We start from the raw sequence: 19,672 nt of genomic DNA on the forward strand, positions 1-19,672 counted from the left end.
GAACGTGTTTGTACTTCCTCCTTTCATCAATCAACTGAAGTATTTCTTCTGTTACCTATGGTTTCTTCGCAGCTACCTTCTTTGTACCTATGTTTTCCTTCCCAGCTTCTGTAATGGCCTTTTTTAGAGATGTCCATTCCTCTTCAACTGTACTGCCTACTGCGCTGTTCCTTATTGCTGTATCTATAGCGTTAGAAAACTTCAAACGTATCTCGTCATTCCTTAGTACTTCCGTATCCACTTTCTTTGCGTATTGATTCTTCCTGACTAATGTCTTGAACTTCAGCCTACTCTTCACCACTACTATATTGTTATCTGAGTCTATATCTGCTCCTGGGTACGCCTTACAATCCAGTATCTGATTTCGGAATCTCTGTCTGACCATGATGTAATCTAATTGAAATCTTCCCGTATCTCCCGGCCTTTTCCAAGTATACCTCCTCCTCTTGTGATTCTTGAACAGGGTATTCGCTATTACTAGCTGAAACTTGTTACAGAACTCAATTAGTCTTTCTCCTCTTTCATTCCTTGTCCCAAGCCCATATTCTCCTGTAACCTTTTCTTCTACTCCTTCCCCTACAACTGCATTCCAGTCGTCCATGACTATTAGATTTTCGTCCCCCTTTACATACTGCGTTACCCTTTCAATATCCTCATACACTTTCTCTATCTGTTCATCTTCAGCTTGTGACGTCGGCGTCTATACCTGAACTATCGTTGTCGGTGTTGGTCTGCTGTCGATTCTGATTAGAACAATCCGGTCACTGAACTGTTCACAGTAACACACCCTCTGCCCTACCTTCCTATTCATAACGAATCCTACACCTGTTATACCATTTTCTGCTGCTGTTGATATTACCTGATAGTCATCTGACCAGAAATCCTTGTCTTTCTTCCACTTCACTTCACTGACCCCTACTATATCTAGATTTAGCCTTTGCATTTCCCTTTTCAGATTTTCTAGTTTCCCTACCACGTTCAAGCTTCTGACATTCCACGCCCCGACTCGTAGAACATAGTAGTGTTACTCATGGTCAAAAAATTCTCTTCGATGGTGACAGCAATATTATAGCCACTGAGAAAACAAGAGAAGTCCTCACAGAGAAAGCAAATGAAACTATCAAGTAAGTCTACGATTGGTCAGTGAGCAATAAAGTGACATTGAACATGAAGAAAACTAATGTCATGAATTTCAGTTTGAAGAGGGAAAATGACAATGTTAAATTAAATAGAGATGGTATCTCCATAGACTGTGTCACAAATGCAAATTTTCTAGGAATGAATGTTGATTCTCAGTTGAAGTGGTGTGAACATCCAAATGTACTTGCAAACAGAATGTCATCAGCATGTTATTCCCTTAGAATCCTATCATCAGTGTCTTCTAGTTATATACTATTCATATGTACGCTCAGTTATTAGCTATGGTATTCTTTTTTGGGGAACAAATGCACAAAATATGAACACAATTGTCAAACTCCAGAGAAGAGCCACAAGAATAATTACCAAAAATACTAGTCGAGCTCATGGTAAAAATCTATTCAAAGCACCAGGGATTTTAACTGGTCCATGTGAATACATTTACAAATCAGTTGTACACATAAAAAATAACATTGGTAATTATTGTACAAACAGCTCTGTCCATGACCATGGAACAAGAGCTACACTCAACTTACATTTACTACGAAAAAATAAACATAAAACTGTGCATTTTCTACCAAGGAATAAAACCCTACAATAAATTACCAAAAGAGATTAAAGAAATTGCAACAATACACTTATTTAAAAAGGCAGCTAAAAAGTACCTGTTATGCAACACATTTTATACATTCGAGGATTACTTAGATTAAACAGTGTGGGGGTTTGGTAAAAAAAAAATGTTATACAAATGAATAATAATAATGGTTTAAAACACCCTACTTTCCACATAACAACTTCACACTATGTTTTTTCCCTTCTTTTTTTTTCCTTTTCTATAAATACTTAACCCCAAGCTATGCATAGCACAACACTAACACCTCTTCCTGTTTCTGAGTTCAACATCTCTCTCATTATAGAGGGATGCTGACTCGGCTTTTTCGATAGCAAAATGGGAAGTTGTGGTACAGAAAGTGACCCAGAGATCACCGTGAGTGTGTGTGTGTGTGTGTGTGTGTGTGTGTGTGTGTGTGTGTGTGTGTGTGTGTGTCTGTGTGTAGTGAATGAAGTGTTACAAAACAATGTGTGTATAGTGTGTACAGTGACTGATAGTGAGATATGACTGACCAGTGTGGTATTACACTATTTAAGGAGTTATTTGCACAAACGTATTGTGTACTAGGAGTAAACCTAATGATTGTCTCTAACTGGAAGTCTGCAAATGTATGTGTATACGAATTAGCTTACTTTAAATTGGTCTAAACTTGTAAATACTTTGACATGTCCTATATCGTTGTTACAAGAGATCTACAGATGAATAAAGCTACTACTACTACTACTACTGCTGCTGCTGCTGTTTGGTCTGTGCACCTAACTGCTGCTGGTGGTCCGAGAATGGAGAATCCATATTTTTGAAAGCAGGGAATAATATTTTCTACATGAAAATTAGGGGTCAAAAGAAAAGGAATACACATGTATTTCACATAGAAAGATATGATAACTTTCAAACACGATAATAAGTGTAACTACTGTAAAACTCAGTCAGATACTTACATACGACGTTATTAGGAAATGAGAGATACACATGTCGACTAAAGAAAAATATTGAATTACGTGAAAATAGATAACATTTCCACAATAAATCAAAGATATATTTAGAAGTTAATCACACTCATTTTCATTGTACATCTCACCAGCAAGTTGGTGTATCTTTGTCATGGTAATTTGAGAGGCAACAAAGGAAAGCATAAATGTCAGTATTTCGTAAATTTCAGTTTTAAAACCGAAAATTGTACTGTTACATTAAACTATGGTATAGTATAAGATATTAAACAGATATGGTTAGAGTATGAACCAAAATATATGCATTTTATATTAACTGAATCGCAGATACAAGCTGCTCTGGTTTCGTTTGAGATGCAAATAATTTCCTTTTACTTTTACACAAACCTATGAAGAACATAGTTGACCTAATTGGACAAAGATCAATTTCAATTCAGATCTCCATAAATATTCTAGTTTAACAATACGATACCGTCACTGGGGGTTGCAGGACTTGTTGTTGTAAGTATAGATTACTTATTTCCCATTTACGAAAACTGTGCATTGTTGTGCGGGAAAAGTAAGTAGTGGTTCCAGTCACGGTCTAACCTGACATTCCCACCCCCACCCCCAACCCCCAGCCAACCGCCTCTGCGTCAATTCCATGTTGTGAATTCAAGGCTTTTATGTAACCTGATGCCTGTCAAGTGTCAAAACAACCTTCTACCTACGCTTTAGGGCAATTGTGTTATCAAAAAGTGGCAGGAAAATGAAGGTCATCCTTCCATCCTGTATTCTAACCCGCCCCCTTCCCCAAATTGATCTAGGCCAATAGAAAGACTCAAAAATGCGGGAAATTTCCCCTCCGCCATTTTTTTCTAATCTAATGGTGTGACTATCATTCGAGCTCTATGCACTATTGTGAAAGGATCTTCCAAGAGATCAGCTACAGCTTACAGGCATAATGTAAAGAAACTGCACAGCAGAATTTAAGTATCATGAAGTCCTTCCTTTATTACTGTAACAATATGTTTAAAACCATGGTATTTTCTGTAAGCACTCCTGCATATGACCATTTCCCATTGTTATTTACAATGTTGTGATAATATGGCACATTTTGTACTGGTTTCCTCTTTAACTATACCAACAGTGGTTATTTTTAAACAAGTAAATTACTGCTACATGGCAAGTGTATGAGGGATTATTAATGTGTGACATCGCAGTGACCGGCCGAGGTGGCCGAGCGGTTATAGGCGCTACAGTCTGGAGCCGCGCAACCGCTACAGTCGCAGGTTCGAATCCTGCCTCGGGCATGGATGTTTGTGATGTCCGTAGGTTAGTTAGGTTTAAGTAGTTCTAAGCTAGGGGACTGATGACATCATTAGTTAAATCCTATAGTGCTCAGAGCCATTTGAACCATTTGAACTTCGCGGTGTGTTAAAACAAGGACATTTTCAGTAAATACTCCAATGTATGTTCACTCCCGAATGCTGTTTACAACATTGGGGTAGTTTGCTACGCTATTTGACTAATTTAGTCCCACTTCCCAATATCATCAACAAAAGAGACGCATAAATAATAGACTTTAAAAATTTTATAACTATAACAGTAAGATATTTTAATAACTGCACCAAAAGCGCACGCTCAAAATTAGCACATTACGATACTTTCACCAATAACCTGATACGCCACGTTAAATCGTTAGCATAGTGCAGTATTTTAACAAATGCACCAATATCCCACTATTACCAAGTCCAGAAGTGCCTTGTTTCTGTGTGACTCACTAATTGGCAACTTTAGAGGTTCTGACACTATAAGATTACATTAGATTTGTACAAAAACAGAAGTAAATACTGTAGATGTAGAAACGTTTCTACAGAAGGACATCGTTAAAATTACACTATAAACAACCCCTCCCCCTTGTGCTTCTACCATTGTCACCGCTATCATTGGATAGGAATGACAGAGGAATGCACTTTATTTAAAATAAGAAAAGAAATCTTCCGTCATCCACTTCACAAGTGCGTGTGGCCTCTGCACACTGTCCACCTTACTGCCGAGGTCACAGTCCCGCTACAGTATTAATTGTGGTGCTCGAACGCGAATAATATGGGCAATGGCCAAGCGCCCACACGCCTCTTGTGTGCTCTCTGTCGCACCAGCCACCAACCCTCAAAAATCACCTGCACGTGACAGATAACAGCATTAATAGAGAATTTACGTACAATATTTATGTCTTCTGTGTTGGAGTCTGTGTTAACAAACTTCTCCATCACGCCTGTCAGCTCACTTCTTAGTAGAGTATCTCACAAATTCTAAAACTTGCATTCTGTACAGCTGTCAGCTCTCCTTTTAGTAGAATATTTGTGTGTGATACTGGCACAACCATTACCAAATGTACCATTAAAACGGCAGTATTCTGACATATAAGAGTAAGTAACCAACTTCTATCCTCCTAATTTTGAAAACCTTTTTTTTTATTTACGACTAATAGCTAGTACTCCAACACAGTAACGGAATCTGATGCACCACACAGATTTACACTATGATATAGTCTAAAATAGGACTGTCAGTCCACATTTCTTGTTTCGATACCTCACTCAATAAAAATAGAAACCATTTAGGATCACTTTGTTGTCCACCCGTCTATCTGGCCATCTGTTATAACCACTTTTTATCAGGAACGGGTAATATCAACTAGATACTTATGCAGCTACTAAAGCCCATAGTCCCTTGGCGACGCAAAAACATCTAAGCTACTAATTCAATGTAATCAAAAGAAACGGTCGTTTTTGATACCCACAAATTCATTTATCAGAACCAGTAGGGCACTTCAACGACCTAGAACCATGAAATTTGGCAGAAAGGAAGGTTTACTGTGCAACTAAACGACATAGACTGAAAATTGTTATTCTGTAATTATGGCACACAACAAACATTTCTTTGACTAGTTGTTGTTCATCTATCTGTGTGTCCATCTTTTAAGACCCCTTCTTCTAAGGAACGGATGAAAGAATGAAGCTGAAATTTATGTGAAATATAGGAACGGATAAAGGTACGAAGCTGAAATTTATGTCAAATATTAACATCTACGGTCACTTGACGATGTACGAAACTTAAATTTCTGTGTTAATGCAATCAAAAGATCTGGCCGTCTGTTAAGACCCCGTTTTGTCAGAAAAATTTGAAATTTTTGTCAAAAATTAAAGTCTATGGTTCCTTGACAGTGCAAAACATTTAAGTTTCTAAGTCTACGTAGTCAAAAGATATGGCCATTTGCGTTACTTATTTTGATACAAACTCACTCTCCAAAACCTAGAGACGAACTATCTATATACATAACTTTTCTACGAAATCCTCAAAGCACAAGCCCCACTAACACTTCTTTCATCATAGTGGAATAGCACTGTGTGTTGCTGCCTCCATCCATTAACAAACTGTACCTCCTAAATCATATACAGCCCCACTTTCTATCCTTCTAATTTTGAAATGCATTTTGTTTACAACGAATATCGAGTTTTCCAGTAGAACAATGGGATCGGATGTGTGAAATATTACCTAGTAATTTAAATCTCTAGGCAGACAGAACATAGTTTAATGACCTCTTCTTGGTCCTGATTGTCTGGAAGGTAAACTTTTCCATGCATATCCCCTTCAAGTGTTCTTCTTAGTCAGTGGAAAAACTTCAGAGTGACATTGGTGGTACATATACTTTATGTTCTCGAAATCCTTTGCTATTTGTCCATAGACCTGTGAGATATCATTGTTTGTAGTAACCAGTCCTAATGCGGTAATATCTCCATTTTATGATATTATGGAGAATAACGTCCTGAATCCAGAAAAACGTGTTTTTCTGGCATTAATGTGAGACATAATTATGTATAACACATGTTGCATCTGTTCGAGTCTGAATTATAATTTACGTCACCACATTCGGGGAGTGGGGGGTGGAATGGGGGAATAACGACACAAGAAAGGTGAGTGGTCTACTGCAGTGTAAACTGGTTGGCACCTATTTCTTTGCTATGCTAAAGTGCTGAAACTCAAGTTCCATACATAAGAGCACAGGCACAAAAGTTGTTCCTCAAGTGGCTTCATGGCTGTGGAATGTAATTTGTCAAATTCTCCTTATCTTGATTCTGATTCCAGTGATATACTTTCCCAAGACCTATGAGCTCTTCGAATATTTTGAAGTAACCATCTGAACAATCTAAAGTGAAATGATTCCATAAAACGAAATGCATATGAATGCCACACTGACGTTAACCGCGAGAATTCCGTTAATAGAGAGGTGTTTGGGTATGAGTAGAGAGAATTGCTCTGTGCATGTGCAGCATGATTAGCACAGCCCCAGCAGAAGCTATCAGTGAGCAGTAGTATGGTATTCTGCCTTACAGCAGGTCGTGTCATGGGTTAAGCCTCTTCCACTTTTGTCTGTCCATAGCGCGTCTTTTCATTTCTGAATATTTGTCTCCTTTGATATTGTCCAGCATTTGATATTTTCTTTTTCATCTTCCCTTTTCTCCCTGCACCATTCCTCCTATTCCTTCTTTTAATAAACAGTCTCACCTCAAACAATGTCCAATCCAGTTCCGTTTTCTCTTTCTGATGACTTTCAGCATGTTTCTTTCTTCTCCAACTCTTCTTAATGCTTCTTCGTTCCTTACTTGGTCTTCCCAATCCACTTTTTCCATTATTCTCCATATGCACATCTCTAGTGCCTCCAATCTTCTTTCATCTTCCTTCCTCAACGTCCTGGTCTCCGCACCATACAGTTCAACGCTCCAAATGTAACATTTCGCACGTCTTTTCCTCAGATCTTTGTTTAGTGGTTCACAAAGTAATTTATGTTTCCTCTTGAATCCTTCTTTTCCCATTATAATTCTTTTCCTAATTTCTGCTGAGCAATACATATCATCCATTATTAAACTTCCCAAGTAATTGAAGTTATTCACTTGCTCTATTTCCTCTCCCCCTGTTTTCATACGGCATTTCCTCTTCTTTCCTGCAATTACCATGCTATTCGTTTCCTTCTTATTCATCTTCATTCCATATTCTTCTAATTTTGTGTTAAGATCATATAACATTCGTTCCATCTCTCTTGCATTCTCTGCCGTCACAACCATGTCGTCTGCAAACCTTATGCATTCAACACTCCGACCCCCTATACAAACTCCTCTCCTTCCATCAAAACTTTCATTAATAATTTCCTTCAGATAGAGGTACATGGAGAAGTAAAGGAAGGTGTATGTTATGTTCATCGATCTTGAGAAGGCTTTTGACTATGTCAGGTGGAACAAACTGATGAAAGTCGTAAGGAAACAAGGAGTTGAATGGAGGGATAGACGGCTAGTTAGAAATTTATACTTGAACCAGAGAGCAAGAGTAGGAATAGGAGGTGTGATCAGCAAAGAAACTGAACTGGGAAGAGGTGTAAGACAAGGTTGTTGTTTATCAATGAGTTATCATCAGTAATGTAATAGAACAATAGTGGTCTCTTCACCTTTTTATTTTTTATTTACAGTACATTGTATTTACCTGCATCAAGATCCCTGTAGCAGTCACTTTTAGGTACAATTCGCTTTTAGATACAAAACGCTGGAAGGCCTATTTTGCGTTCCAGAGTCAACATATACACTTGACTAAGCAATCTGTGACTTGATGCTGTGTTGGGATGTATTGCAAGGAAGTATACCTCATTCTGTCACCACACCAACTGTCCGTAACGTATTAGTTATAATTCACTGGCTGGATCCATATGCTTTACTTTAGCAATATTACATTGATTAGACAGATATGCTTGAAAAACTCATTATACACTGGGAGTAGTTGCTGTTTCTGGCAGAAGGTACGGGATTTTAATGTAATCACTGGATATATGAGAGAAATGATGCCGCATATCTGTACTTTTGCACTTTAATAGGGGAAAGACCAGTCGCACTACTGACAAGGTGTCATGACGAATATACCGTTTACAATACACAGTAGTAATACACTGCCATCAAACAGCATATTGGGGAAAACTGGCAAAAAAGCGCTAGAATACATTTCGAGGAAACAGAAGAAATCCATTTAGCGTAAAGCACCTTATTTTCGGATGGTGACCTAATTCCGAAGAGATGTATATTTGCTCCCTGGGAAGTACTGCCAATGCGGAAACTGGTTAATCACCTTGTTTTTTTCGCCATTTTAGTGTCAAGTGCATCATTTGTATTCTGCCCTCGCAGTTGTCTTTTTCTTAATACTTTGCATTCGAATGTAAGGTTTTGTAGACAAAAGGTAAGCATCAAAGTAGTAGGGTAAGTAATTTGACATTTTAGTCTTATTTATTAGTGATATATCACTTTAACGAAACTTGTGAGCAGTTTTTAAATACAATAATTGATACATCTTTTGGTAGGGCGGCCATATTCGTCAAATGGTACAGATGCCTAATTTCGAATGCTGACAGGGTAACATCGGCCATAAGAGAAGGGGGCCCCTTTAAAGATTTTGCATTTTGTTGTTGTTCAGGAGATCCGTGGGGAGGAAAGAAAGGTTTCGACACAGTAAAATATGAGGAAGGCAATGCAAGCCATTGGAAATGAACAAATGCAGCTCTTAAAATCATCTATAATGTTTCAAGTTTCAATGTAGTGGCAAGTGTATCACTATTGTAATCAAATTGGGGTTTTCTCAGAATTAGTTTCTGTAATAGCAAAAAATTCCGTAAGTTCTGAAGTCTTAAATTTTCGTTCTGAAACAACCCTATCCTAAATTAGGAATCACACTATGCAAAATTGGTCACCGGTTTAGTACATTCTCAAAAATGAACAAGTTTCTTTGACATTCGTTATGAAACATAATCTGTTGACTTTTGCTATAAGACGTTACTGTAGCCAAAATGATTACCACCTTACCGAAGTCCGTCATTTTTGAGGCGCTTTCAGTTGAATTTTAAGCAGCCATATCCTTAGATTTTCTTGGGTATCCGAAAGCAGGGTGCCTTAACATCAAGTGGAATGGACATTCTGTTTGGGTTATTCCAACATCTCTGATCACTGATTCTATCACGTGTGGGTGGTTTTTTGATGGTTGCTGGTCGTTGTGGCAGAGAGCATCCAAGAGACCATTCTCTCCATCTCACTCAGTCTCTCCATCTCACTACCTGTCGCATGTGTAGGCCGTTGTCCACTGCTCGTCTAGTTTGCACTCCAGTAGCTTAATTAACACTGTAGTAGAAGGAATGCGATCCTGGCCGTAAGGCGCAGACGGGCAGTGTAGAGGCCACGCGCATTTATGGAGTGGATAACGGAAGATTCGTCAAAAAAATAAATAAACGCATTTATCCGCCACTCCTCCCCAGTGCCAAAGTGTTTACAGCGTAATTTTAACGGTTTATTGTCTGTAGAAACGTTCCTACGCCCATCTCCTGCTGTAGTCTTAGAGTGTCAGAACGTCTAAGGTAGCATGAAAGTGACGTCACATAGGGACAAGCTGCTTGACGACTTGGTAGTAGATAGACCGCATTTTTTTCTGCGTGCTAGTTGCTTAACGTACGACATTGGTGTATTTCATAAAATATCGCACTATGATAAGTGTTTAAAATGGAAATTGGTGTATTTGTTAAAATATCGCACTGTTCTGTTTGCGTGAGATATCGCTGTATTCGTTATCACATCGTGCTATTTACTAAACTTTTAAAGGTTAGCATTTAGGTGGGTGTTTGGTTGATGATCCCGAAATGTGGGAAAAAGTTGGTTAAATAATGTAATAATTTACCCCAAAATTATAAACAGCATTAGGAGGTGGTCATACATTGAAGTATTTACAGATACTTTTATTGTTTTTAACGTACTATGACATCACACAACAATAATTCAGGGACAAGATGCTTACATTGTAATGTAGCCATAGTTTATTTGTTTAAATAAATATTGTGGTAACTGTTAAGCTTTTAAATAACAGTATTTATATGTGTTTCTGGTTGACAATCGTGAAGAGTGGGAAAAATCGGTCAGAAGATGTGCATATTATACCAAAATCGTACATAGTAATGACAGTCGGACATATGCAGGAGTGCTTACAGAAAATGCCATCATTTTCAACAAACATATTAATGACACTTAAGGTGTTAATAAGACACTCGAAGACAAAACAGAAATGACGTACCACAAAAGAAATATTGTAATGAGGCGGAAATCGGTAGATGTGATGTGCAGGTACCGACAAACCAACGATTACAATTTCAGAAAATTTTGATGATTTATCCAAGAGAAAGAGCTTCACAAATTCAATTGTACGTTTGTCCACCTCTGGTCCTTATGCAAGCCCTTATTCCGCTTAGCATTGATTTTCCAGAGTTGTTGGATGTATTCCTGAGCGATACGGAAACCCACAATCTACTCTGTAGGAATCAACATGGATTCCGGAAACAGCGATCGTGTGAGACCCAACTCGCTTTATTTGTTCATGAGACCCAGAAAATATTAGATACCGGCTCCCAGGTAGATGCCATTTTCCTCGATTTCCGGAAGGCGTTCGATACATTTCTGCACTGTCACCTGATAAACAGAGTAAGAGCGTAAGGAATATCAGACCAGCTGTGTGGCTGGATTGAAGAGTTTTTAGCAAACAGAACACAGCATGTTGTTCTCAATGGAGAGACGTCTACAGACGTTAAACTAACCTCTGGCGTGCCACAGGGGAGTGTTATGGGACCATTGCTTTTCACAATATATATAAATGACCTTGTAGATTCTGTCGGAAGTTCCATGCGGCTTTTCGCGGACGATGCATTAGAATATTGCAGCGAAATGCAGGAAGATCTGCAGCGGATAGGCACTTGGTGCAGGGAGTGGCAACTGACCCTTAACATAGACAAATGTAATGTATTGCGAATACATAGAAAGAAGGATCCTTTACTGTATGATTATATGATAGCGGAACAATCACTGGTAGCAGTTACTTCTGGAAAATATCTGGGAGTATGTGTACGGAATGATTTGAAGTGGAATGACCATATAAAATTAATTGTTGGTAAGGTGGGTGCCAGGTTGAGATTCATTGGGAGAGTCCTTAGAAAATGTAGTCCATCAACAAAGGAAATGGCTTACAAAACATTCGTTCGACCTATACTTGAGTATTGCTCATCAGTGTGGGATCCGTACCAGGTCGGGTTGACAGAGGAGATAGGAAGATCCAAAGAAGAGCGGCGCGTTTCGTCACAGGGTTATTTGGTAAGCGTGATAGCGTTTCGGAGATGGTTAGCAAACTAAAGTGGCAGATTCTGCAAGAGAGACGCTCTGCATCGCGGTGTAGCTTGCTGTCCAGGTTTAGAAAGGGTGCGTTTCTGGATGAGGTATCGAATATGTTGCTTCACCCTACTTATACCTCCCAAGGAGATCACGAATGTCAAATTAGAGAGATTCGAACGCGCACGGAGGCTTTCCAGCAGTCGTTCTTCCCGCGAACCATACGCGACTGGAACAGGAAGGGGAGATAATGACAGTGGCACGTAAAGTGCCCTCCGCCACACACCATTGGGTGGCTTGCGGTGTATAAATGTAGATGTAGATGTAGATACCGACATTTAGGCTGGTGTCCCGTGCGACTCCAGACATATCTTCACTGGTCGTCGGGCCTCATTTCTAATGGAAACTCATCAGTGAAGACAATGCTACTCCAGGCCACCCGAGTCCAGGCAGAAGACGGGTCTGGAGATCCCCCAGGGAGCAGTGGGATACCAACCTAACTACTGTCTGCCATACGGCCCGATTATCTGGAATAATGGTCTGGGTTCATAGCAAGACCCGTTTCGCTGTCTTCCGCGGAAACCTACAGCACAGCGGTACATCAACGATATTCTGTGCCCAGTTCTGTTGCTCTTCATGACAAACCATCCTGTGCTTACATTTCAGCAACATAACGGTCGCCTGGACACGGCGAGAGTTTCTACTACTTGTCTTCGAGCTTGCGAAACCCTACCTTGGCCACCTAGGACGCCAGATCTGTCTCCAATTGAGAACGTTTCCAGCATTATTGGCAAGGCCTATCTGCCATCTCAGGATTTTGACGATCTTCGGCGCCAGTCGGGCCGAATTTGGCACTGTGTCCCTCGGGGGACATCAAACAACTCCGTCAGTCCGTTCCAGCGCCACTGGTTGCTCGAGGCCAGTGGTAAACCAACGTGTTACTGACTTCATCAGCTTCTGGATCTCTCTTGAATAACATACCTATTTTTCTGAAATTGTAAACATTTGTTTGTACATGTACATCACATCTCCGATTTCAGTCTCGTTTGGATAATTCGTTCGTAGTGCATAGTTGCTATTTTCTACTTTGTCCTGCAGTGTACTTATATTACACTGGCCAGTTTCTTTTTATTAGGCCTAGGGCAGGTGGCTCATCTCTCTGATCCTTTCACTACGATGCACACCTCAAATGAGGAGTCTCACACGACTGTGCTAGAGAGGAAATGGAAAGGGGGAAGGAGGACTTGGTTTCCTGCCTTTTTTACGTCATTCTTTTATCCTGGATTCGTGGATGGATGGGATAGATGATAATCTTCATTTTCTCGCTATTTTTTAGTCTAGTAATTGCCATAGAGGCATGAGTGGAAGGTCATTACAAGTTTCAGATTACATAGCGACCTTGAATTAACAAACGCAGTTAACCTAGAGGCTCCTGGTTCAAATGGCTCTGAGCACTATGGGACTTAACTTCTAAGGTCATCACTCCCCTAGAACTTGGAACTACTTAAACCTAACTAACCTAAGGACACCACACACACCCATGCCCGTAGCGGTCGCGCGGTTCCAGACTGTAGCGCGTAGAACCGCTCGGCCACCCCGGCCGGCTAGAGGGTTCTGGTATCAAATTACATCGTTACCTTCAAAATGGCGCTTGAACCAGCCCATAACCGCTATTGAAATAAAACTGAATAGCGCAAGGGCAGTACAACCTACACAACGATCATCGGGATTTTCTCCGTGCCCTGCAACACTCATTAATGAGGATATCACAGTCATATCAGACTTTTTAACTGTTGGAAGATATGAGCTTCATGCGGTGTATGTAACCACTAGAGAGGTCAGTGGTCACGAATTGTGTTGGCGAGCACGTTCTGCGAAGTGGCTCCTGAGTACTCACCAATGACGCTGAAAACCACGTAAAACGGGACATACACGCTCGCGTTGCGCCTGGCATATGAGCGCGTTTTAATACACACGAATACCGCTTGCGTTATTCGCACTAGGCGCCATTCTTCTGTGATTCTGACCTGCTTTGTTGGAGTTGACTGCTGTGTCTGTCAACCTACCGCAAAACTGTACAAAATTCTTCTACATCTACATCTACATCTACATCCATAATCTGCAAGCCACTTGACGGTGTGTGGCGGAGGGTACCTTGAGTACCTCTATCGGTTCTCCCTTATAATCCAGTCTCGTATTGTTCGTGGAAATAAAGATTGTCGGTATGCCTCTGTTGGGCTCTAATCTCTCTGATTTTATCCTCATGGTCTCTTTGCGAGATATATGTAGGAGGGAGCAATATACTGCTTGACCCTTTGGTGAAGGTATGTTCTCGAAACTTTAACAAAAGCCCGTACCGGGCTACTGACTGTCTCTCTTGCGGAGTCTTCCACTGGAGTTTATCTATCATCTCCGTAACGCTTTCGCGATTACTAAATGATCCTGTAACGCAGCGCTCTGCTCTCCGTTGGATCTTCTCCATCTCTTCTATCAACCCTATCTAGTACGGATCACTCACCGGTGAGCAGTAATGCAGTGGGCGAACAAGTGTACTGTAACCTACTTCCTTTGTTTTCGGGCTGCATTTCCATAGGATTCTTCGAATGAATCTCAGTCTAGCATCTGCTTTACCGACGATTTACTTTATATGGTCATTCCATTTTAAATCATTTCTAATGCCTACTATCAGACAATTTACGGAATTAACTGCTTATAGTTGTTGACCTGCTATATTGTAGCTAAATGATAAAGGAGCTTTCTTTCTGTGTATTCGCAGCACATTACGCTTGTCTACATTGAGATTCGATTGCCATTCCCTGCACCATGCGTCAATTCGTTGCAGATCCTCCTGCATTTCAGTACAATTTTCCATTGTTACAACCTCTCGATATACTACAGCATCATCCGCAAAAAGCCACAGTGAACTTCCGAACTAATCCACAACGTCATTTACATGTAGTGTGAATAGCAATGGTCCTACGACACTCCCCTGCGGCACACCTGAAATCACTCTTACTTCGGAACACTTCTCTCCATTGAGAATGACATGCTGCTTTCTGTTATCTATGAGCTCTTCCATCCAATCAAACAATTGGTCTGATAGTCCATATGCTCTTACTTTGTTCATTAAACGACTGTGGGGAACTGTATCAAACACCTTGCGGAAGTCAAGAATCACGGCATCTACCTGGGAACCCGTGTCTATGGCCCTCTGAGTCTAGTGGACGAATAGCACGAGCTGGATTCCACACGATCGTCTTTTTCGAAAACCATGCTGTTTCCTACAGAGTAGATTTCTAGTCTCCAGAAAGTCATTATACTCGAACATAATACGTGTTCCAAAATTCTACATCTGATAGACGTTAGAGATATAGGTCTATAGTTCTGCACATTGGTTCGACGTCCCTTCTTGAAACCGGGGATGACCTGTGCCCTTTTCCTATCTTTTGGAACGCTACGCTCTTCTAGAGACCTACGGCACACCGCTGCAAGAGCGCGGGCAAGTTCTTTCGCGTACTCTGTGTAAAATCGAACTGGTGACCATCAGGTCCAGCGGCCTTTCCTCTTTTGAGCGGTTTTAATTGTTTTTCTATTCCTTGTCATTTATTTCGATATCTACCGTTTTGTCATCTGTGCGTCAATCTAGAGAAGGAACTACAGTGCAGTCTTCCCCTGTGAAACAACTTGGAAAAATACATTTAGTATTTCGGCCTTTAGTCTGTCATCCTCTGTTTCAGTACCATTTTGGTCACAGAGTGTCTGGACATTTTGTTTTGATCCACCTACAGCTTTGACATAAGACCAAAGTTTCTTAGGATTTTCTGCCAAGTCAGTAGATAGAGGTTTACTTTCGATATCGTTGAAAGCCTCTCGCATAGCCCTCCTCACACTACATTTCGCTTCGTGTAATTTTTGTTTGTCTGCAAGGCTTTGGCTATGTTTATGTTTGCTGTGAAGTACCCTTTGCTTCCGTAGCCGTTTTCTAACTCAGTTGTTGAACCACGGTGGCTCTTTTCCATCTCTTACGATCTTGCTTGGCACATACTCATCTAATGCATATTGTACGATGGTTTTGAACTTTGTTCACTGATCCTCAACACTGTCTGTACTTGAGATAAAACTTTTGTGTTGAGCCGTCAAGTACTCTGAAATAAGCTTTTCGTCCCTTTTGCTAAACAGGAAAATCTTCCTACCATTTTTACTGCACTACTGGCCATTAAAATTGCTACACCAAGAAGAAATGCAGATGATAAACGGGTATTCATTGGACAAATATATTATACCATTACTGACATGTGATTACATTTTCAAGTAATTTGAGTGCATAGATCCTTAGAAATCAGTACCCAGAACAACCACCTCTGGCCGTAATAACGGCCTTGATATGCCTGGGCATTGTGTCAAACAGAGCTTGGATGGCATGTACAGGTACAGCTACCCATGCAGCTACAACACGATACCACAGTTCATCAATAGTAGTGACTGGCGTATTGTGACGAGTCAGTTGCTCGGCCACCATTCACCAGACGTTTTCAATTGGTGAGAGATCTGGAGAATGTGCTGGCCAGGGCGGCATTTGAACATTTTCTGTACCCAGAAAGGCACGTACAGGACCTGCAACATGCGTTCGTGCATTATCCTGCTGAAATGTATGGTTTCACAGGGATCGAATGCAGGGTAGAGCCACGGGTCGTAACACATCTGAAATGTAATGTCCACAGTTCAAAGTGCCGTCAATGACAACAAAAGGTAACCGAGACGTGTAACCAATGGCAACCCATACCATCACTCCTGGTGATACACCAGAATGGCGATGACGAATACACGCTTCCAATGTGCGTTCACCGCGATGTCGCCAAACACGGATGCGACCATCATGATGCTGTAAACAGAACCTGGATTCATCCGAAAACATGACGTTTTGCCATTCGTGCACCCAGGTTCGTCGTTGAGTACACCATCGCAGGCGATCCTGTCTGTGATGCAGCGTCAAGGATAACCGCACCCATGGTCTCCGAGCTGATAGTCCATGCTGCTGCAAACGTCGTCGAACTGTTCGTGCCGATGGTTGTTGTCTTGCAAACGACCCCATCTGCTGACTCAGGGATCGAGACGTGGCTACACGATCCGTTACAGCCATGCGGATAAGATGCCTGTCATCTCGACTGCTAGTGATACGACGTCGTTGAGATCCAGCACGGCGTTCCGTATTACGGCGTTCCTGAACCCACCGATTCCATATTCTGCTAATAGTCATTGGATCTCGACCCACGCGAGCAGCAATGTCGCGATACGATAAACTGCAATCGCGATAGGTTACAATCCGACCTTTATCAAAGTCGGAAGCCTGATGGTACGCATTTCTCCTCCTTACACGAGGCATCACAACAAAGTTTCACCAGGCAACGCCGGTCAACTGCTGCTTGTGTATGAGAAATCGGTTGGAAACTTTCCTCGTGTCAGCACGTTGTAGGTGTCGCCACCGGCGCCAACCTTGTGTGAATGCTCCGAAAAGCTAGTCATTTGCATTTCACAGCATCTTCTTCCTGTCGGTTAAATTTCGCGTCTGTAGCACGTCTTCTTCGTGGTGTAGCAATTTTAATGGCCGGTAGTGTATTTCTATTTACGGCTGAAATCACCGATGCTGTAACTGCTTTATGATCGCTGATTCCCTGTTCTGCATTAACTGTTTCAAATAGTTCGGCTCAATCTGGTTCCGAAAGTGTCCCGCGGCAGGAGAATGCCAATGTCGACAGACCTACCGTTGCAACGGCACGGAACGGTCTACTAACGTTCCGGATACGGCCTACACCACAGCGGTGGAAATGGGTGTCACTTTGTGTTCGTGTCGTTGAATTAGAGAGCATCTGCCTTTTGGAGTAATTTTTGCCTTTACTTATTCCCGGAGAGACAGGTCGTGGATACTCACTTTCGTAGCACACCTTCTGCGTGCAGATAGCTGCGGTGCCTTGGGTGTTGCACTGGCACGTGTTGCAGTCCTGCATGAAGATCCTCCCGGGTTCGCAAACCCGGTCCACCAAACTGGGCCGCTGCTCATGTGTTCCTGAAAATCAGCAACACGCCGCTTTCAGGCAGGAATACGTCGTGAGCTGGCATCGGGGTCAGTGTCCTGGTAATCAATCGAACAATCCTCATACGAACAAAAAATCAGTCTTTCTAAGGAACTTACTTTTACTGTACAAATGTAAGGAAAAATTAATATAAAATGTCTGTAGTGAAGGTTTTTCAGGCATCATTGGAACTACTGATCGTTTATGATGGTGCACTTTTTTTTACTTTACGATTACCAGTTTCAGATCATCTAGCTAATCATCATCAGATGATCCCAGAATTAGATTTCCTCTCTGCAGCGGAGTGTGCGCTAATATGAAACTTCCTGGCAGATTAAAACTGTTGGTAGAGCACTTGCCCGCGAAAGGCAAAGGTCCCGTGTTCGAATCTCGATCTGGCACACAGTTTTAATCTGCCAGGAAGTTTCATATCAGCGCACACTCCGCTGCAGAGTGAAAATCTCATTCTATAAACATTCCTCAGGCTGTGGCTAAGCCATATCTCCGCAGTATCCTTTCTTTCAGGAGTGCTAGTTCTCCAAGGTTCGCAGGAGAGCTTCTGTAAAGTTTGGAAGATAGGAGACGAGATACTGGCAGAAGTAAAGCTGAGAGGACCGGGCGTGAGTCCTGCTTCGGTAGCTCAGTTTGTAGAGCACTTGCCCGCGATAGGCAATGGTCCCGAGTTCGAGTCTCGGTCGGGCACACAGTTTTAATCTGCCAGGAAGTTTCATCATCATATGATGTATATTGCTCAGAGACTGTTTATAGCGTTGTGGAAGGTAGCAGTGGTAAGACAGTAAGAATCGAAATAGTGAAGCAGTGAATGTTGCGAAGTATCTAGAATGAGATCATAACGTCGACTGGAAAGCTTTACTTACAGTTATTTAAATCCATTGAATAATCCTGGTGTAAAAATCACTTTCCAAAACATAGTTAAAGTTTCCCAGTTATGCTGTGTAATTGATTTTGATTCACCTTAGTCTCAGTGTTCCGCATCCCTAATCGTTGTGTGAAGGCGTGCTAGGAGATAATTTCTTCGCATTTTTTATTCCTTTCTTAGGGTCAGTTGGGGTACTGCATGTCACGAACATTTCTCAGTCGACTTCTCTACTTCGCTGAAGCAAGTTGCAACCGTCTGCCGCCACACAGCTCCGAATTGTAGTGCGTTCACATGGCGGTGTGTAACATAAATATGTCGGTGCGTGAGAAACAGGGTGCTCTAATCGAATTTCGAAACGCGGAAGAGTTTGTCTACACACAGAGCACTTTCCTTCAGCATGACAGTTCCGGATCACACCTGAGCACTGCGACATGTGCAGAAATCCGACAATTTGTGTTCACTGTCAACGATCATCCTCAATACTGTCCCGACTTGGTCCCATCCGAGTTTCATCTGTTAACAAAGGTTTGGAGCACAGCTCAGTATGCTAGTGAAACATGGATTTTGGGAAAACCGAATCAGAAGAGAATCGACGCATTTGAGATGGGGTGCTATGAATGGATGTTGATAATCAGGTGGACTGATAAGGTAAGTAATGAGGGGGTTCTGAGTAAAATCGCGTAGGAAAGAAATACGCGGAAGACACCGATGATTGGATATCTGTTAAGACACACGGGAATGACTTCCATGGTAACAGAGAGAGCTGTAGAGAGCAAAAACTGTAGAGGAAGGCAGAGATTGGAATACTTCCA

The 19,672-nt window shown here is 41.4% G+C and overlaps 1 protein-coding gene across 1 annotated transcript in view; it reads right to left on the reverse strand.

Moving 5' to 3' along the window:
* LOC124712090 overlaps positions 1-19,672 on the reverse strand; it is a 70,680-nt gene that overhangs the window by 13,961 nt on the left and 37,047 nt on the right. The window contains exon 4 of the mRNA XM_047242386.1: positions 17,839-17,973. Within this exon, the coding sequence (XP_047098342.1) occupies positions 17,839-17,973 (135 nt within the window). The remainder of the gene's footprint in view (positions 1-17,838; positions 17,974-19,672) is intronic.

The sequence above is a fragment of the Schistocerca piceifrons genome, chromosome 8 (assembly GCF_021461385.2).
Source record: "Schistocerca piceifrons isolate TAMUIC-IGC-003096 chromosome 8, iqSchPice1.1, whole genome shotgun sequence".
NCBI classification, from domain to species: Eukaryota; Metazoa; Arthropoda; class Insecta; order Orthoptera; family Acrididae; genus Schistocerca; species Schistocerca piceifrons.